Genomic DNA, 22,315 nt, shown 5'->3' with positions numbered 1-22,315 from the left:
TAGGCAGAAATCTCTACCTGCATGTGGCCATGGGCTTTCACCAGACCGACCTTCATGGGCTGTGAATGCTGATGACTTATTGTAGACGAATGGTTTCTATTGTGGCCCAATTATTCCAGTCGCCCCATGATTAGTTCTGTGACATTTAGCTGTCAGCGGAGCTCGTGCCCAGCGCTGTGAATGTTGGCGTGCCAGGACCGTCTTGTTACCACCTTCCTGCTATAAGAAATGGCTCCGATCCTCAGGCTTGTATGCTATTAGAGAGTACATAGACATGGACCCCCCCCCCCCCCATCCCCAGCACAAAAATGCCCTAAGGACGTGCTGTGCCCAAACATTGTGACCAGAACCCCAGTGTGTGCTTATCTGAGGTTTGTTTTCCCAGTATGGGTTTCTGAATGTTTTCTTCCCCAAATTCCAGGTAAAAAGTGCACACAATCCCTCGCCCGTTGTTTTAAATGGGAGATCCATGTTGTTCATACGATGGGCCATTTTTCTGTCTACAGTAATTTTTTGCTAACCACTTTAGGTGATGTGTCCTTTATTGATTTGGTTTCCTTTTCTAACTCTGTACGACCTGTCTGTGGGATAACTTTATTCTCTAGGTCCGGTATAAACGGCCCCCAGGACCTCCGTGTGCCCTAACTGGACATATGGACAGAGGTTCTCCCCTGGTGAGCACCCCTGGCAACAGCTCATTTAGCCCGTGTCCCGCCGGCCCTTTCCCTGTAGCACTTGAATGTGTTAGTGCCTTGTGAAAGTATTCGGCCCCCTGGAACTTTTCAACCTTTTCCCACATATCATATTTCAAACATAAAGATACCAAATGTAAATTTTTGGTGAAGAATCAACAACAAGCAAAACACAATTGTGAAGTTGAATGAAATTTATTGGTTATTTACAATTTTTGTGGAAAATCAAAAACTGAAAAGTGGGGCGTGCAATATTATTCAGCCCCTGTATCTGCATACCTTGTTGCACGACCTTTTGCTGCGATTACAGCTGCAAGTCGCTTGGGGTATGTCTCTATCAGTTTTGTACATCGAGAGACTGAATTTCTTGCCCATTCTTCCTTGGCAAACAGCTCGAGCTCAGTGAGGTTTGATGGAGGTCGTTTGTGAACAGCAGTTTTCAGCTCTTTTCACAGATTCTCGATTGGATTGAGGTCTGGACTTTGACTTGGCCATTCTAATACCTGGATGCGTTTATTTGTGAACCATTCCATTGTAGATTTTGCTTTATGTTTGGGATCATTGTCTTGTTGGAAGACAAATCTCCGTCCCAGTCTCAGGTCTTTTGCAGACTCCAACAGGTTTTCTTCAAGAATGGTCCTGTATTTGGCTCCATCCATCTTCCCATGAATTTTAACCATCTTTCCTGTCCCTGCTGAAGAAAAGCAGACCCAAACCATGATGCTGCCACCACTATGTTTGACAGTGGGGATGGTGTGTTCAGGGTGATGAGCTGTGTTGCCTTTACGTCAAACATATCGTTTGGCATTGTTGCCAAAAAGATCGATTTTGGTTTCATCTGACCAGAACACCTTCTTCCATATGTTTGGTGTGTCTCCAAGTGGCTTGTTGCAAACTTTAAACAACACTTTTTATGGATATCTTTGAGAAATGGCTTTCTTCTTGCCACTCTTCCATAAAGGCCAGATTTGTGCAGTGTATGACTGATTGTTGTCCTATGGACAGACTGTCCCACCTCAGCTGTAGATCTATGCAGTTCATCCAGAGTGATCATGGGCCTCTTGGCTGTATCTCTGATCAGTCTTCTCCTTGTTTGAGATGAAATTTTAGAGGGATGGCCGGGTCTTTTGGCCGGGATTTGCAGTGGTATGATACTCCTTCCATTTCAATATGATCGCTTGCACAGTGCTCGTTGGGATATTTAAAGTTTTGGAAATCCTTTTGTATCCAAATCCAGCTTTAAACATCTCCACAACAGTATCACGGACCTGCCTGCAGTGTTCCTTGGTCTTCATGATGCTCTCTGTGCTTCAAACAGAACCCTGAGACTATCACAGAGCAGGTGGATTTATACGGAGACTTGATTACACACAGGTGGATTATATTTATCATCAATAGGCATTTAGGACAACAATGGATCATTCAGAGATTCACAATCAACTTCTGGAGTGAGTTTGCTGCACTGAAAGTAAAGGCCGAATAATATTGCACGTCCCACTTTTCAGTTTTTGAATTTCCCAAAAATTTAAAAATAACCAATAAATTTCGTTCAACTTCACAATTGTGTTCCTCTTGATTGATTCTTCACCAAAGATTTACATTTGTTATCTTTGTTTGAAGCATGATGTGTGGGAAAAGGTTGAAAAGTTCCAGGGGGGCGAATACTTTTGCAAGGCACTGTACCTGTATGGCAGCAGCTCTCCATAACTAGAAACGTGACTATGTGCGGTCCCTGATGCCGACAGCTCTCCGCCCCAGGTCACCATAATGTGTACCATTCTTGGGTGGCAGACTGTTTTAATCTCTTTTAGCTTTGCTCTGTTCTTTTACAAAACCTTGAATCGCTCATGCCAGAAATTAATAATTGTTTTTGTGTTTTCCCTCCTTAAACTCCAGCCTGCTGAAATAGATGTGCTGATAGGAAAAGACAGAGAAGGATTCTTCACTAATGGCCTAACTGTTGGAGGAAAGAAGTGCTCGGTGATCAGAGACAGCCTGTATATTGAAAATGATTACACAATGGACATCAGGACAAAAAGTCAAGGTGGAGAACCAACATACAACATTGCTGTAGGCAGAGCTGTCAGAGGTGAGACTGGTGGGCTTGGTGGGGACTTCTTGTGTCATGTGGTCCTTGAAATGCCTTTTTATCCATAGCCCTTATACGTAAAGAGGAAAGCATGAGTTCCCAAAAATAGATGCGTGACACACTAATAAAAAGCCGGCAAATGATACAAAACTATGTAAAGCAGTTAATACAAGAGAAGATAGTATTCTGCTACAGATGGATCTGGATAAGTTGGAAACTTGGGCTGAAAGGTGGCAGATGAGGTTTAACAATGATAAATGTAAGGTTATACACATGGGAAGAAGGAATCAATATCACCATTACACACTGAATGGGAAACCACTGGGTAAATCTGACAGGGAGAAGGACTTGGGGATCCTAGTTAATGATAAACTTACCTGGAGCAGCCAGTGCCAGGCAGCAGCTGCCAAGGCAAACAGGATCATGGGGTGCATTAAAAGAGGTCTGGATACACATGATGAGAGCATTATACTGCCTCTGTACAAATCCCTAGTTAGACCGCACATGGAGTACTGTGTCCAGTTTTGGGCACCGGTGCTCAGGAAGGATATAATGGAACTAGAGAGAGTACAAAGGAGGGCAACAAAATTAATAAAGGGGATGGGAGAACTACAATACCCAGATAGATTAGCGAAATTAGGATTATTTAGTCTAGAAAAAAGACGACTGAGGGGCGATCTAATAACCATGTATAAGTATATAAGGGGACAATACAAATATCTCGCTGAGGATCTGTTTATACCAAGGAAGGTGACGGGCACAAGGGGGCATTCTTTGCGTCTGGAGGAGAGAAGGTTTTTCCACCAACATAGAAGAGGATTCTTTACTGTTAGGGCAGTGAGAATCTGGAATTGCTTGCCTGAGGAGGTGGTGATGGCGAACTCAGTCGAGGGGTTCAAGAGAGGCCTGGATGTCTTCCTGGAGCAGAACAATATTGTATCATACAATTATTAGGTTCTGTAGAAGGACGTAGATCTGGGGATTTATTATGATGGAATATAGGCTGAACTGGATGGACAAATGTCTTTTTTTGGCCTTACTAACTATGTTACTATGTAAAATCCCCACGTGTCAGGGAAGCCTAAACCTGGTAGTCACTAGATTTGGAGGACCTGTCGGAAAGTGGAAAGTGGCCAGTTTGTTCTAGTTTATTTCCCCTGACTGTTTCATTTGTGGGTTTTTATATCTCTCAAACCCACTATACAGTTCCAGAGAGAAAGCCCTTTTTTGTTTAGTGTCTCTAATAAGGAAGTGTCGTTTGGCTGCTCTGCATTATTAGGATTCGCTCAGACTGCTGTATAACACAGCCAAGTGCTATGTGATGTTTTATCGTATAGCCCTCGGAACAAAGTGATTCTATGGGGCATTGTAGATTAGCAATTTTCTCATGCATGCTGTGTGTGGCTCTAGTATTTGGATCACACTCACTCATACAAGTCTATAGATGTGTATGAAACATTTGACTGCACTCAGATGTCATCAGAGTGCAGTTTAATGTACATGGACAGAGGCAATGGAGAAATGAAGTTCTCCTCCGCACCTGTGCTGCGATTCTTATGTGAGAATGGGATCATGTGAAAGTCTAACTCTGACAGAGTACGTGTCATTCGCGTAATTGGCCCTAGTCTCCTTCATGAGCAAATGAACGCTGTGTGAGCATACCCTTTACTAATGACCATACATATTAGCACTTAATGAAAGCCTGTATCTCTAGAACTATACCGTGGTTTCCAAAAAAACTTTGAAATCTCCAAGGAGTAGCAAATAGAATGAGAGCAAAGACTGTCATCATTATTCATGTGCTCTGTATATCCCTGCCCACATTACAGATTGGCATATTTCTGCCTATGCAGTGTACACAGAGCTGCCAATCGGAGGCGTTAGTGTGGTTACACAGAGCTCAGCATTCAGAGACGTAGTACATCTGCAGCAGATTTTTTTTTTTTTTTATCAAAACTGCAGCAAGCAGCTACATCACTGGAATCTGATCTTTGCCCTTACATGATTATGATGTTTTCAAAATATAACAATTTTATTAGATACAACGATAAAGCATTGGAAATAGTGGGCATGTGATTGTATAGCAGAAAGACCAATAGGGGGCACCACAGCTAGGTGAAAAATGAATTGAATGGCATACAGTATATGGAGCAGACGAATGGCATCATATCGTGTGTAATGTCAATAATGCTGAATTCATTCCTATGTAGTAAACCTGAGGTAAAGTGATCTAGTGCAATAGATGGCATCATTGAATGGCTAAATATGATAGAATGTAATGCCAACAGTATGAAATCCACCAAGTGCATGCTGAAAGAAATAGGAGGAAGAATATACCTTGGCTACGCAGCGGCGCTGCGTCCGTGACGCGCGTTTAGCTTGAGTGTCATCATACTAAAGCTGCAACCCTTAAGTTGGTTTAGCAAAACTATCATATCGCGTGTAGCTGTTTTCCAAAAAGAAAGGTTGCTGTTGTTTGGCGCATGAAGCGCTGACGTTTACCGGAGGTCAGCATCACTGAGGGTGTTATCGGAAGGGGGGGTGGCCACAATGACAAGTGGTGCCACGGTCACACGACCTACTCGCCGCCAAGTGAGACGCGTCAGTGATGCTGCACCTCAGCGTGCATGCGCACCAGCAAGCCCTGTATTGTGCAGCCCCTGAAAGAAAGGAAAAAGCGGGTACAACCCAATGGATCTAACAGAGGATCATGTATCGTGCATATCGAAGGAGGAAACGCTACATCCATTATAAGAATGATGATGATAATTTTAACATAAGGACTCTTGTCAGTTACACAGATGAGTGCGACTGGTGCATGTAAAGTTAAATAATATGATTGAGGCTGTGAGCATAGCTTATAGTAAAGTGCAATGAGTGCATGTTTGTAGCAATAAATGTAAGTCTGAAGAGCTAAAAAGCCCAAGTGCGAAATAGATATACAGAAAATAAATTGACGTTGGGAATGAACATGTGCTGAAAATTAATATAATATGTAATATAGGCTGTGGTATATTGACAGATCAATGCATATATAAAATAAAAGAATGGTACAAGAAAAATATATGCATGTAGTGTATACCGTATTTTTGGACTATAAGAAGCACTTTTTTTTTTTTTTTTTTTTAATTTCCTCCAAAAATGTGGAGGAAAATAGGAGGGTGCATCTTAAGGTACCGTCACACATAACGATATCGTTAACGATATAGTTGCTTTTTGTGACGTAGCAACGATATCGTTAACAAAATCGTTATGCGTGACAGCGACCTACGATCAGGCCCCTGCTGGGAGATCGTTGGTCGCTGGGGAAAGTCCAGAACTTTTTCGTCGCTGGATCTCCCGCAGACATCGCTGAATCGGCGTGTGTGACGCCGATTCAGCGATGTCTTCACTGGTAACCAGGGTAAACATCGGGTTACTAAGCGCAGGGCCGCGCTTAGTAACCCGATGTTTACCCTGGTTACCATTGTAAATGTAAAAAACAAACAAACAGTACATACTCACATTCCTGTGTCTGTCCCCCGGCCTCAGCTTCCCGCACTGACTGTGAGCGCCAGCCGGCCGTAAAGCACATCGGTGACGTCACCGCTCTGCTTTACGGCCGTCCGGCGCTGACACAGTGCAGGGAAGCTGACGGCGCGGGACAGACACCGGAATGTAAATATGTACTGTTGGTTTGTTTTTTTTTTTTCACGTTTACAGTGTTAACCAGGGTAAAAATCGGGTTACTAAGCGCGGCCCTGCGCTTAGTAACCTGATGTTTACCCTGGTTACCAGGGGACTTCGGCATCGTTGGTCGCTGGAGAGCTGTCTGTGTGACAGCTCTCCAGCGACCACACAGCGACGCTGCAGCGATCGGCATCGTTGCCTACATCGCTGCAGTGTCGCTTAATGTGACGGTACCTTTATAGTCCGGACTCATCTGCTCTGGCTGTGGTTAGGAGGTGGCGGAGCTGAGAGTCACAGGAGGTAGGAGCCGGCTACTGCGGCTAACTCCTGTGCCTTCTGCTAAAGAGAAATGAATATACACTGCTTTCCACGCTCATGGGTGTGGAGGGCAGTGAATATTTATTTCTCTTTAATAGCATCCTGGTATGCATGGACCCATCCTTATTCTGGTATAATTTTGGCTCCCATCCTGGTATGATTGGCCCCCATCCCCATCCTGGTATGCATGGCCCCAACAGAAAAACATTAAAAAGAAAACTAAATCGGTACACTTGCCTTCCTCCTCTAACTCCCAGCGTCTTGTTCCGGTGCCAGCATTTGCTTTATGCTTGTAAGCAGTGCATGGCAGGGACTTCATGCGCTGCTTGCAAACTGAAGAAACGCTGCCAGATTACTCCGTGCTCCCCACAACGGGACTATGCGCTTGGAGGGCAGTGAGAATTCATTGCTCTTTAGTAGTGAGCACAGTAGTAGTTTAGTAGTCAACCGCCGAGCATTCATGTGTCGCCCGCTACTAAATGAATATTCGCTGCTCTCCACTCCAATGGGAAATGGATATTCATTCTCTTCAGTGGCTGGGACACCTGGTGGTTGCGGCTGACACTGCTCACTACTAAAGAGCAATGACTACTCGCTGCCCTCCACGCACATAGACCCGGCGTGCAGAGCAGTGAGTATTCTGGCAGCTGTCCTCTGCTTGTAAGCAGTGCATGACGTCGCCATGCACTGCTTGCAAGCATAAAACAGCTGCTGGCATCGGAACAAGAAGCTGTGAGGGAGCGCAGGAAGGTATATATCTATCAATCTATCTATCTATCTATCTGTCTATCTATCTTATTATATTATATTATATTATATTATTATTAATAAATATATATTATTATTATTAATAATATATATATATTATTATTAATAATATATATATTATTATTATTAATAATATATATATTATTATTAATAAAATATATATATATATATATATATATATGTATATTAGGAAAAAAAGGGAACAGCACAACTTAAGTACTTATCTTCGGGTGCAAGGCCCCAGGCAACCAGTCCAACGATTGCACCAAATTCACAAAGAAAAAAAGAGGCAGCACTCCATAATAAAGTGAAAAAAAGTGGAAGGTTTTTAATCGACCCACATAGCCGGGCGACGTTTCAGCTCCATCTGAGCCTTTCTCAAGCAGTGAGTAACCATACCTAACATCCATTTATACGTGTCTCAACACATTATTAATTAATCCAATTATAATTTACATTCAATTTGTGCTCTTATATATAAAAATATATTTCATCCTTTGCTTATATTATCATCATGTGCTCATGTTCCTAAAAGTGACTTGTGCTTCAGTGTAAATAAAAACTCATTCCTCTTCCATAAACCTCAGATTCACATCATATTCTACCCATGATTATCGGAATAATAGTAGGTACCCCAATATCCGTTTTCTATATTTATTATACATACAACACTGTCCACTTACCCCTGTTGCACATGTGGACTGATGGAGGACGATTTGTTTGTAAGTCGGCGTTCCTTGCCGCTTACTGCGCATGTCTCTGACGCATCACTAAGCAGGTTCGCTGTTCTGACCAATTAGACGCTCTGTGTGGCATTCTTTTCTCGGCGCATGCGCAGTAGCGCTATAAATCGCCATATTGGTTGAGGAACATTACGCTCCAGCGTCCTATATTACTGACACCTGCGCAATAGCGCTGAAGTGAATAACATAGTTCTTTTTGGAGCGCTGTAAACCTGCGCTCCAAAGCCCCCTACCTAGTGGTATTGACTTTATAGTATACTTGCCATATCTGGGCAGATGGGTGTATGCAGATCTGCAGACTAATATAGTGAATATCAATAATGCAGTACTAGTTGTATGTAGTCCTATTATGTATGCAGCACCGTGGTAAGGGATCTAGTAGGATCTTCAACGCTATTGCCCAAATGGTGATAACACAGTGTGCAATAATCAGGGCAGATTTACAGCGCTCCAAAAAGAACTATGTTATTCACTTCAGCGCTATTGCGCATGTGTCAGTAATATAGGACGCTGGAGCGTAATGTTCCTCAACCAATATGGCGATTTATAGCGCTACTGCGCATGCGCCGAGAAAAGAATGCCACACAGAGCGTCTAATTGGTCAGAACAGCGAACCTGCTTAGTGATGCGTCAGAGACATGCGCAGTAAGCGGCAAGGAACGCCGACTTACAAACAAATCGTCCTCCATCAGTCCACATGTGCAACAGGGGTAAGTGGACAGTGTTGTATGTATAATAAATATAGAAAACGGATATTGGGGTACCTACTATTATTCCGATAATCATGGGTAGAATATGATGTGAATCTGAGGTTTATGGAAGAGGAATGAGTTTTTATTTACACTGAAGCACAAGTCACTTTTAGGAACATGAGCACATGATGATAATATAAGCAAAGGATGAAATATATTTTTATATATAAGAGCACAAATTGAATGTAAATTATAATTGGATTAATTAGTAATGTGTTGAGACACGTATAAATGGATGTTAGGTATGGTTACTCACTGCTTGAGAAAGGCTCAGATGGAGCTGAAACGTCGCCCGGCTATGTGGGTCGATTAAAACCTTCCACTTTTTTTCAGTTTATTATGGAGTGCTGCCTCTTTTTTTTTTTTTTTTTTTTTCTCTCTCTCTCTCTGTATGTATGTATGTATGTATATATATATATATATATATATATATATATATATATATATATATATATATATATATACTTTTTTTTTTTCTGATGGGGCCCCGCGTTAGGGTCCAATCATGCCAGGATAAGGATAGGAGCCCTGCGCAGCAGAATAAGGATGGGGCCATGCATTACAGCACGGAGATAAGGGACCCATTCCTACCAGGATATAGGGTTTAGGAAGGGGCATGCATGCCAGGATTGGGGATATTAAGTACAGAATTGACCACACTTTTTACTTCAATTTTTTTTTCTAATTTCCTCTTCTAAAACCTAGGTACATCTTATTGTCCGGTGTGTCTTATAGTCCGAAAGATATGGTATATACTAGGTGAAGTGGGAACAAGAAGAAAAAGAACAAATGGAATGAGATGAATAGGGATGCACCAGACATATATTATGAGTCCAAAGGTGCAGTGGATGGTAAAATGCTGATTGGCAGCTTTCTGCCTATGCACAGTGTAAACAGAAAGCTGCCAATCCGAGGTGTGGGCGGGGCTATACAGGGCTCGACATTCAGAACCTGCTTGATCTGCAGAAAAGTGATTTTTATGAAAACTGCAGCAAGCAGCTCAGTAAGTGCCACATCGCTGGTATCAGGTCTTTGCCCCTACATCATTATGCTCGGGTATTAAAAACGTGTTGACAGATTCCCTTTAAGACTTATTTTTGTAACCCACTTTCTCTTTTTTTTTATTTTTCAGTCTTGGTCTTCGCAATGGGGAAAGAAGGAGTCCACGGAGGCGGCTTGAATAAAAAGGCGTTTGCAATGGCAAAATATTTGAGAGATATGGGATTCTAGCTGTTAGGCCAACTTATATTCTAGGGGGGAAAAAAAAAAAAATTGCTACTAAACTTTCCTGTCTGAACAAAGCATCCTTTCATCTGGAAACTTTATTAGCAATAACTGGGGTGATGGGGGATGAACCTGTGTCTCCTTTGTATCCCTATTTAAGTGGGGAAAGTGTTATTTTCTTTTCTTTTTCTTTTGATTTTTGTCTTTTCAAGCAATTCAGTTAATATGGCAGATTATGTCCTCGATGGGACAACCCAAGCAGATGTTCTGTTAACTGCTTTCACCCTTCCTAAAGGCTTTGCCACTGAGCAGCATCTCCTGCCAGCCATCGCTGTGTCTCCCCATCATCCAGCCTGTGGGGGGTGGTTACAATTCGTCTTACGTTTATCCATTAATGTCCGCCCTAATTGTAGTCCCATAATGTGAAATGTGGCTTTAAATGTATTAAAGAACTCGTCATCCAGTTCCCTTCGTACCATAGTGTCCGTCACATTGTATTTGGGATTTCTGTAGTAAACTGTGGACGTGGTCCCAGCTCAAGACCACAAGTACCGAATGTAAACTTGCCACAAATTGGACCTCAGCTAAGGAAGTTTCAGGCCTCTCTCTTCTAAAATACCAGTGCAATCTGTTTGCTAAAGAGATTGGTGACATATTTAATAGCCAGTTTTTCCAGGAGATTTTTCCCATTTTGTGCTGCTTTGCTACAAGCAAGAGGTATCTAGCACAAGCTTATGTTGTCTTAGGGGAGGTCTAGGCTTGGGAAAGTAAAGGCCTAGCATCTTAAGTCTGCAGGACTGAACATGGGCTATAAAATATGTATATATGTATGTGATATATATATATTATATACATACATACTGGGGTGAATGGCAGTGCACAGAGAAAACGGCTGTAAAATAAAGCATGTTGATAAACCACTGGGTCGTTTGCCTTGAGTGGTTTGAGCATATACATAGCTCAGCTTTAGTCTTCCTTTGCTCAAACACAGGTGGAAATACCTACAACACACACTAAATTCTAGGTCCACGTTCTCACGACTTCTTGGATCTTTTACTCTTTTTGTTTCTGATTGATCCCTCCTATGATAAGGGCAGATCACGGTGCCGCCCTTACCGGTTTGGCATTGACCGCCGTGCTGGGAGGGAAGTGTTTTCAGTGCAATAACTCAGTTACTCCCTTTTTATTCCACACTAGTATATGCCAAATCATATTTTTTTAAATAAGTTTTAAAGCCATTTGCTAAAATGTATTCCTTCATCGTGGTTGAGATGGGGGTAAATCTTTCTTTTTTATTTTTAACTATAAGCTCCAGTTTAACAAAAAAAAAAATCTTACACCCAGCACTGCAAAGGTTTTCATTGGATGTGGAAGCGAACATGTGACTATAGAAGCGCCAATATAAGAAGGTCTTTAATTGGGTCCCGTAAGAAGGAAGAGATTTGGGGATATCTTGATAACTAACTTATGTCTCTTTCTGGACCTGCATAATAAGCATTTGCCGCCTCGGGCAAGGGCCCGTATCGCAATGTTGACTAATCTATGTTCTGGCCTCCCTTTCCCTCCTGGAAATATCTATCTTCTTGTTTAGTTCTGTTGTGATCTTGTGACATTAGCGTAAATGACAGTGTCGCCTTTCCTGTCTGCCACATAGGATTTTTTTTTTTTTTTTTAGTGGACGTTGGCTGATCGAAGATCCTGCTGGATACTGCAAGAACTTTATTACATTCTTCAAGTAAAACCAAGAAGGCTATTTAACACTAAAATTCTAAAATCCTTCATTTTTGAAGGGGCCGTTGACACGGGCTCTTGGTCAGCTAGCTAAGTTTTTAGTTTTAAGGTTTTTTTTTTTAAGTTCGGGAATATTGTGATTAAACCCTTTTTAATAATGTACAATGTTGTGGTATAACTTTTTGTTTTTTTTTTGTTCATTGGACCAATTGCAGCTACATATTTCCCAAGCGCTTAAAGGCTTAGTTTATCTTAAAGCAAACCAGTCACTAACTCTAAGGAGCTTTGTTGTGGGTTGCATCAGTATTAAGTTGCATATTTGACCAGGAGACGGGTGCATTGAGGTCAACATTACGAAGCGTCTCTGATGCAATTATCTTTCCAGTTGAGCTCATCCAAACATTGGTCCAGGCCACAATATGGCCGCTTTCTCGTCACGACTGGCCCATTTTAAAGAAGGAGCTGCCAGCTGTAGTGAAGTACTCCAGCTTAAATTTTTTTTTTTTTTTTGGGCTGGCTCTCCTAAGAACAATGACATTGCTGCTTTATTCTCTTTGTAGTTTTTAAAGGGTTGGTAGTCTGCAATAGTGCTGCTGATAAACCGCGAATTAACAATTGGGGAAAGTTTGCTGCAGAATCAGTTCAGTACATTTTTTTTCCTCGTATTATTTGACACATGCATAACCCGGTGGTCAGTTAAATTCACTACTCACTGTCTATTTTAATAAATGGGGGAAAAATATGCATTCTTTGTACTAAAGAATAGTAGATGGCATTCTTTAGAATGAACCCGGCTGTATTTGTGATAGCTTCATATGTATTCTGTGCCATATGACAAAACCAAGCCGTGAGATGGGTTTTAACTGACACAAGGTCTTACTTCCTCTGGAATGGCACTTCTGTAAAGATATTTTAGTATTTTGCTTCTGTTTTGTCTTGTGTATCATGTGAAAGAAAAAAAACTCTACACATTCATGTTAATTTGTCCATATCTTTCCCTGCACTTTTGTTACATCTGGGATACAGTCTAACTCATCTGATTTAATATGCATTTAAAAAAATGCCATAAACTATTAAAACACCTTGTTTACAGACAGATGAAATTAAAATTTATTCCAACCAAATTGTTGTCATATTGATTTTTTTTTAAATATATTGTTGAATTGTTAATTGCTGTATTGAAGACCTTCCTCCTGTACTTCTAGATCTGCAGTCCTGTATATCATAGTAAATATTAATGGAGCCAAAGGAGTTACTCTTAAGTTTTGGAAGTTGTCCCCTAGATATAGCATGGGGAGGATAGACTTATTCCCGTGATCAAGAAGTTATCTCCTGCAGACCAAGAAAATGAATTGAGCGGCGGCGCTCATGATTGGCCATCTCTTCATTCAGATGGGTGCTCTTAGCACAGTTCTCAAGACTGTTGGAGTCAACAGCACTTGGATCCCCAGCTATCCAAAAGTTATCCCTGATCATATAAATAGAGGATAATTTTATTGTACTACTTAATGGGATTATTCAGGCTTGGGGCTGCAGCGTAACATGCAGTAGTTTAAAAAAAAAAAAAAAAGTCAATCACTTAATCATCACTTAATCTCTCTCTACAGACAGCTGATGGATTGCATATGAAAAAAATATTCTAGTAGCAAGGAGAAACCCTTCAAATATAGAGCTTATTTTCTGTACATTCAAAATCCAGAGCCCATATGGACGGCTTTAAAGGGAACCTGTCACCCCTAAAATGGAAGTTGAGCTAAGCCCACCGCCATCAGGGGCTTATCTACAGTATTCTGTAATGCTGTAGATAAGCCCCCGATGTATCCTGAAAGATGAGGAAAAAGCGGTTAGCTTATACTCACGCGAGCGGTCCGATCCGATGGGCGTCACAGTCCGGGGCCTCCCATCTTCTTACGATGATGTCCTCTTCTTGTCTTCAGGCTGCGGCCTGTTGAGGGCAGAGCACAGTACTGCATTGCGCAGCCGGGCCTCTCTGACCATTCCCTGCGCACTGCAGTACTTTGCTCTGCCCTCAACAGGGCAGACAAAGTAGGCCTGAGCCGCAGCGTGAAGAGGATGTCATCCTATGAAGATGGGAGGCCCCTGACCGCAACGGGACCGCCCCTGGGTGAGTATAATCTAACCTCCTTTTCTCATCTTCCAGGATACATCGGGGGCTTATCTACAGCAGGGGTGTCAAACTGCATTCCTCGAGGGCCTCAAACCATGCGTGTTTTCAAGATTTCCTTAGCATTGCACAAGGTGCTGGAATCATTCTCTGCAGGTGATTAAATTATCACCTGTGCAATGCAAGGAAATCCTGAAAACATGACCTGTTTGCAGCCCTCGAGGAATGCAGTTTGACACGCCTGATCTACAGCATTACAGAATGCTGTAGATAAGCCCCTGATGCCAGTGGGCTTAGCTCAACTTCCATTTTGGGGATGACAGGTTCCCTTTAAAAAAAAAAAAAAAAAACTACTTGGACAACTTGTCATACCACTTGCTTGGTCCCAATAAAATAAAACCTGTACACTCCTCCTCCCGTCCTTCCCTGGGGTTTGTGTGCGGTGTTGTGATGCTGGTGCCCAGTCAGCGCTAGCTTCACTGTCTCCGCCTTCCCAGACTTCCTCTTCATTATCCATTTGCCTGATGACTTCCACTTCATGTTCCATTTGTCTAGAGTTTGTGGCTCCAGCACTGATTGGGCACCGGCGTCACATGTCAGAACACCGCACGTCAACTCTGGGGAGAACTGCTGACACTGCGGCAATGGCGCCAGTACAGGATGGGAGGAGAGACTTTTTTTTTTATTTTTTATCACAAAGGGTTTGTCCCAGTAGTAGACTACCCCCTTTAAGCATTTTGGATCAGGCCTTAGACAAGGCATTGACTGTCTGTAACGTGTGCGGTGGCGATAAAGCCTGTGGAATTTTAATGGATGTAAAATAAGCTGGGTGTTTTAGAAGGATTTCTCCTTGCTGCTGGAATTTGTTTTTTTCATAATGTGCATTAGTTGGTGAGTGAAGCCGGTGAGGACCTGTCTACATATAGCAGCTGCGTTGCATGCGTGATAGCTGCCATGTCCTGTCCACAAGCGATCTGTAGGTCCACAGCTTTAGGTAGTAGTATATGTTTTATAATTGTGTTTTAAAAACTGGATTCATCAAAAAATGTCTGAAATGATACATACTTGGTGTTCCCCAATTATGACACGTATCCTAAGGTTCGGTGCAAAGACCTTAGTTATTCAATGTTTTCATTACAGTAGCATTATATTACTGTGAATATTTTAACTTTGTCCCTTCGGTATACAAAGTGCTGGTGTCGTTTTATTTTTACAGATCAACGCATTCTCCAGTTATTGGTGCTTTTCTAGTACTCGTCTGCAACATGTGACCTCACTGACAAGCATGATCACACAGCTTTGTCTTCTATAGTCTGGGATCCAATAAGTATCGTTTCTCCTTGCGGAGCGTGACATGTTAAGCATGTCGAGATGAGGAGACTTAAAAGCCGCAATGCTCCTCTGGGAAATATGCAAATTGTCTCTTCAGAGAGGAAGAGGCCTAGAACTCTAGTGCCACCTATTGAAAGTAGCAATCCTAACAGTCAATGTCAACCCATTAATGAGCCTTGTCAGATGACTTGGGATAATAGCCAAACCAGATCTCGATTTGCAGACACTGTGTTCTGGGGTACTGCCCCTCATCAGTTCAAAGTGGATACTTCTTGAATCTCGGTCAGACGCCTTTCCATCAGCCAAACCAGATCTCCACTTTGAAATACAGTGTCTGCAAATTGAGATCTGGTTTGGCTTTTACTAGAGTTCTAGTCCTCTCTGAAGAGACATTCTTCTATAGTCTGACACTCTCCTTTCAATGCATTTGAGAGCCTCTGAGGACAGACAGGATCTTCTGCCACCAAGACCGTGAATCCTGAACAATGTGTTGTCTGCCGGGTGCTCGGGTTCGTCATACTGCAGATCAAATAGACAGTTTGCTACAAGGGGCTGGGAAAAACCCAGTGGTCATGGTACACATCGGTGCCAATGACCAAGTTAGAGGGAAGTGAAAGGTACTTAAAAAACTATTGCAGGGAACTAGGAGAGAAGCTGAAGGCCAGGACTTCTAAGGTGGTGTTTCAGAAATCCTGCCGATGCCATGAGTGTCACTAGATACACAGTGGGAGCTTAGGGAGATAAATAAGTGGCTTAGAAATTGGTGCAGGATGGAAGGGTTTGGGTTAATGGCGAACTGGATGGACTTCTCTGTCAGCTACAGGCTCGATGGTAGGGACGGGTTGCACCACAATGGGGAGGGTGCAGCTGTGCTCAGGGATGGTCAGATGGATGGGGGAGCTTTTAAATTAGAGGGAGGGTAGATGTGCTAAAAAGGGGATTGATGGAGAGACAGCCGGGGTCATTGAGGATTTAGTGGGGCTTGGACAAGCAAGGAACATATGAAGGTGAGCATGAGAAATACATGTGCGAATAGTATTAAATGTCTTCTAGCAAATGCAAGAAGTCAAAATGAATCAACAGGAGACTCTTTTATGTCAGCCACATAATATGATGTGTTGGGCATTAGAGACCTTGCTGGACGAAGGCCATGACTAGGTGACTGAGGTTACACTACATTTAAAAATGACAGAAAAAGGTAGAGGAGTGTGTATTTTTTTACTAAATCTAACTTGACATTGGGGGGGGGGGAGCTGCAACAATGTAGTGTCAGTAAGGGATATATGGGGACAGCTATAATGGAAAGCTGATAATTTGAGTTTGCTACAAGCCTCCTAATATAGCTGAACAGGTAGAGGAGGAAATACTGCAGCAAGTGAAAAAGGCAGAAAATAATAGGGTCCTTATTATGGGGGAAGTAACTATCCAGACATTCAATGGGGCATAGAATCTTCTAGTTGTACTAGAATCTACACTTTCTTTTCCACAATTCAGGACAAATACCTCTCAGCTGGTAGATGAACTGACCAGGGGAGGTCATCTGCTGCATCTGGTTCTGTCAAATAGACCAGATACGATTTCAGATCTCCCAGGTCCGGGAGCATTTGGGAAGCAATGACCATAATATGGTAAGTTTCAATCAAACATTCAAAATGGAAAATGCAAAAAAAATTTGAATTTTAGAAAAGCTGATTTCAACAAATTAAGGGATGAGCTTAATCATGTAGACTGGGGCCATCTCATGGGGATGTCGACCATAAATGGAGCATGTTTAAGGATATATTACTAGAATCCTGTAGAAAACTTGTACCCTCTGGTAATAAAATGTCCAGGAATAAAAAGAAATCATCGATAAACAAGGCAGTAAAAAGCTTAATCAGACTACAACAAAGGGAATTCAAAATCTGAAGTCTGAGAATACAGAAATAGCATTTAAGGAGTATAAAGATCTAAGTGCGAAAAAGAATTCAAACTGGCAAAGTTATACAAAGAGAAACAAATTGCCAGTGACATTAAAATAAATCCCCCAAACTGTAGAAATACATCAATGCCAAACAGAAAAAAAGAGGGTATAGCCCCCTTTTTAAAAGGCTATAATAAGATAATGGAGGATAACGAAAAGGCTGACATATTAAACAGGCACTTTCCATCCGTGTTCACCATGAATGAGCTTCCAGGGATTGTACGATGGCTGATGTACCGATAGGTAAGAAGGTGGGTCCGGGCAACTACTGTCTGCTAAGCCTGACATCAGTAATGTGTAACATTTTTGAAGGCATTATAAGAGATGACCCGCAGAAATATATTGCAGAGAATAATATAATAACTGACAACCAGCATGGATTCATGAAGAATAAGTTGTGTCTAACATGTTGGGTTTCTATGAGGAGGAGAGTGCAAATCTGGATGTCGGTAATGCAGCTGATGTGATTTATCTGGACTGTACAAATTTATTTGATACAGTTCCACATAACAGCCTTATACTGAAGCTACAGAAGCAAGGACTGGGGCAAACTATATGCAGATGGGTAAGGAATTGGCTAAATGACTGGAAACAAAGAGTCATAAATGGTACATTCTCTAAATGGGATATGGTCAGCAGTGTTGTACCGCAGAGATCTGTGCTAGGACCAATTCTTTTTAACGTCCTAATGACCTTGTGGATAGGACTGAGAGTAAAGTGGCAGTCTTTGCTGACAACACCAAACTATGTAGGGTATTAAAATCTGACCTTGATGTTACAACTTTGCAAAACGATCTGGATAAAATGTCTGAATGGGCAAACGCTTGGCAAATGAGATTTAATGTAGAGTAATGCGCCTGGGACGGAGTAATCCTATAGCTGCATATACATTAATACATGGGAGTATACTCGGGGCTACAGAACAAGAGACGGACTTGGGTATTCTGGATACAAGTAAGCTGAGCAGCAGTACTCAATGTCAAGCAGCAGCCGCAAAAGCAGAAAAACGGATAAAATCATGCAATCCGAATGTATTGTTGCCCTTTTATAAATCGCTTGTGAGGCCACATCTAGAATATGGGATCCAGTTCTGGGCTCCACGTTTAAAAGACAGAATCAGTTGAAATACAGGCAACTAGATTATTACATTGGATGGAGGCCTCATATTGTTAGTGGTTGGAAAAGTTGGGCTTGTTTAGCTTGGAAAAAAGACGCCTCAGAGGGGATTTCATTTATATGTATAAATATATGTGCAGTTATTATAAAGGACTGGCTCATGATTTATTACTTCCAAGGACTAGGGGGCACTCATTACGGGTGGAAGAAAGGCGATCCTGGCAGCTAAATTAGAAAGGGTTCTTTACAGTTAGAGCAGTCAGACTGGAATGCCGACCACAGGAGGTAGTAATGGCCGACACTATAACAGCTTTTAAAAAAGGGCTGGATGATTTCCTCACTACAAATAACATTGCGGGTTATAGTTAATTCAGTGGCAAAAAAAAAAACGGAGAAAGGTTGAACTTGATGGACCTGTGTCTTTTTTTTTTTTCCAACCTATGTAACTTTTTCCCATTAGAAGACTCTCCATACTTGCATTACAATGCTGTTTCAGTGTTTTGCTAGCGGGTTAAAAAAACAAACCAGAAACATTCGAAAAAATGTTACAAAAATAAACCGCAGGCAGTCAAAAACTCAGGAAACTACCTTAAAAAAATGCTTCCAAGTTCAAAACCTTGTCTAGTGTTCACCTGAAAGACTCGTTTTTCATATCCCCAATGAATGCACATAAAAGTGACTTCCAAAATTGCTGACAATGGGAAAACTTTATATACCATATTAGCTACACAGGAGCTCATAATTATTTTCATGGGTGTGCTACTTGTATGATTATGGCATTATTTTGTTTTGTTCGTAAAGAGGACACCATGCTCTATAATATGCAAGAAGTTCTCTAAGGCCGGCGTCACACTAGCGTATGCTAATGACACTCGGCTCCTGCTCGCAGCAGAGCAGCAGCCGAGTGTCATGCGTCTATGCTCCGATTCTCTTGCACAGGGAGGATCGGAGCACAGCTGCGGAGGAGGCGGAGAAATGAATTTCCCCATCTCCTCCATTGCTGGGGTCCGCTTATAGCGCACATCACTCGGATGTTATCCGAGTGGTGTGCGCTGTCTCACTCGCACCCATAGGCTTATATGGGTGCGAGTGAGCCGAGATTTTTCCTCGGTCCGAGACAATCGCAGCATGCTGCGATTGTCTCGGACCGAGGAAAACGGCTGACAAAAAGTCGGCTTCTGGGAGCGGCCCCATATGCTAACATTGGTCCGAGTGCAATGCAATTTTTTTTATCGCATTGCACTCGGCCGTTTTAAGCGCCAGTGTGACGCCGGCCTAACAAGGATTTACAACCGGCGACCTGCATGCTATTCTGTGTGGCCCCTAACTAGTTGGACAAGCTCGTGTCTGCTAACGTGTATTTTTCATGGAAGAGGGGTGGTTCGTTGCAAGGGAGCTGGTATTGGTAAGTACTGATGGTTCACTGTGCTGGCATTAATATTGTCGGACACTTGCAGCCTAGTAAAGAGTAGAGGACTCGGAGATGTTATGCATGTGTGTGGCGGGCTATCTTTGTCATTTGTAGGAGTAGTGAACCACTTGGCTGTATCAGCAGCTCACTACAATGGAGAAAGCTTCACCCATGGTTTCTTTCTTTCTGGAGTCTGAACAAGGGGATCCTTATTGTTGGAAATGGTGGGAGTCCTGGAAGTGGAACCAGCACCTGAAATGGAAGATAAACTGCAGTACATGGAAGTGACCACTAGAGAATGTATTTGGCTACTGTGCTCCTACAAGGACTCGTCCGGGTAAGGCGTTTCCACTAATCCTCTGGTCCGGTTGAGTACATGGACACCAGAAGTTGATGCAGCTTCCAGAGGACACGTGGAATCAAGGGGACTAGGACTATTTGGAAACTCAGGAGCTAACACATGGAGTGGACCCAGCAGTGATTGATGCGGTTTGAATCACAGTAATACTTATAATGGAGCATACCAAAAACATGAGTCTCAATCCCAAGACACAGGTGTGTTTGTGTGTCTGTCAGTGGGCCTTAAATGGGTCTAGGGAGATTGACATCGATCCATGCAGGGCAATCTACAAAACCTGATGTGGAGCACAACAGATGGCAGCAGACCTAGAAGAAGGGAGCAGATACTGGGTGTGTAATAGCTCCACTCTGCACATTGCCTACATCAGGAGCAGATATAAGTTGGTAAATTGGGGTACTGGGTGTCAGACTCACTAATCTCATATTAATAACCTTTCCTATGGGTAGGTCATGAATATATTTGTCCAACCCCCATCTTTGTTGATAAGTATTAGGCTTTATGATTCGCTGATATCCCCGTTATTGACAATGACTTTAAAAATATAGATTTTATTTTTTCAGAAACAGGGATTTGCCTGCCTTACATGTTTGGTTCCGATATGAACAGACCTGGAATGTTATATTCAAGGTCATCATTCCAAAACAACAAATCCTTTCGTTCCCCCTCTGCCTTTACCTCACTGCTGCCTTGGTACTCGTGAAGCCACAGACTGAGCTTCATAGGTGACTGATTTGTACTAAATACTGAAATGCAGCGATATAAAAAGTCGACACATTCCTGTTAAACTGCTAAGTTTTTATATAAAAGTGATACCAAGAAGACTAATTTCTGAATTTTTTTGTCACCTTTTTAATGTCACCCATAATCTCTAGAAATCCATTGGGAAACTTAATGAAATAATTTTGATGGGTGGGGGTGACAGGGAAAAAAAAACCTAAAAATGTGGTTGCACAAGTGTTAACAATTTCTGATAATTGAGAATGTGGTTGTGTTCAGAATCGGCCATTCACTTGTAAACTAATGTTATACAGTTGTCCGTGCACAGCTGCCATCATTTACTGTGATTCTGAATAACCCCATATAAAGTTTTTGTTAAGTAGGATTTTCCTGACATCATCTTAGTTGCATTTTACAGCAAAAGTCATGGTTCGTATACGCCTTACAACTCACCAAAAGGATGTCATTGTTGAAAGGTCTGTCAGGAGAAGGGTGCAACTAAGTTTCCAAAGCATTAAATATACTAAAACACTTTGAAAATAGTTTCATTTAGCATGACAGTGACATTACCTAGAATTGGACGTCCCTCCAAAATTTTTGAAAAGACCAGAAGAAAATCGGTCTGGGTGTCTGCCAAGAAGGGTGTTGCAACATTAAGGGTATGTGCACACATTGCAGATTTTGATGCGTTTCCGCAGTTCATTGTGCACATCAATGGGAAATACAAAAACGCTATGCACATGCTGCGGAAAAAAAAGTGCAGAATCGCAGCGTTTTATTTTCCGCAGCATGTCAATTCTTTTTGCATATCTGCAGCGTTTGTGCACCCATTGACTTCCATTGAGTCAGTCAAATCTGATCTGCGGTTTTGCTGTGGAGTTGCCTGCGGATCGGGAGGGGGAAGAGTGTGTGGGCGGGGAAGATGTGCATGTTTGTGTGCGTGTATTTGTATGTATGTGTCTGTGCGGGGGCTGTGAGGAGCTGTGCGGGGGTCTGCGGGGCTGGGTGGGTGTGCGTTGGTGTGTGCGGGTCTGTATGTAGGCAGACTTCTAGTCCCATCCGGCTATGCCTGCTACAGTGACCGCTACCCGGATACTGGGACAGTATAGTCCCATCATCCGGCTACTGTGTTCAAGTGTAAAAAAAACAAACAGACAGTACATACAACATAGAGTACATACTCCCCAATCACCTAGTCCCCGAAGCTCTCGATCACCTGTAAGAAATATAAAAATAATAAACCAACAATATACTCCCTGATCCACAGTAATCCATGTAACGAGTGTCCCACGACGATCTCCCAT

The 22,315-nt window shown here is 42.2% G+C and overlaps 1 protein-coding gene across 1 annotated transcript in view; it reads left to right on the top strand.

Moving 5' to 3' along the window:
- The window catches only part of PFN2 (profilin 2), an 82,062-nt gene extending 68,952 nt beyond the window's left edge, over positions 1-13,110 (top strand). Inside the window, exons 2-3 of the mRNA XM_069727535.1 lie at positions 2,589-2,781; positions 10,164-13,110. Of these exons, the coding sequence (XP_069583636.1) occupies positions 2,589-2,781; positions 10,164-10,261 (291 nt within the window). The 3' untranslated portion in view covers positions 10,262-13,110. The remainder of the gene's footprint in view (positions 1-2,588; positions 2,782-10,163) is intronic.
- Positions 13,111-22,315: the final 9,205 nt, after the last annotated feature.

Source organism: Ranitomeya imitator, chromosome 5 (genome assembly GCF_032444005.1).
Source record: "Ranitomeya imitator isolate aRanImi1 chromosome 5, aRanImi1.pri, whole genome shotgun sequence".
NCBI lineage: Eukaryota > Metazoa > Chordata > Amphibia > Anura > Dendrobatidae > Ranitomeya > Ranitomeya imitator.
Note: the sequence above shows the minus strand (reverse complement) of the source record. Positions and strands in the feature narration are given on the sequence as shown.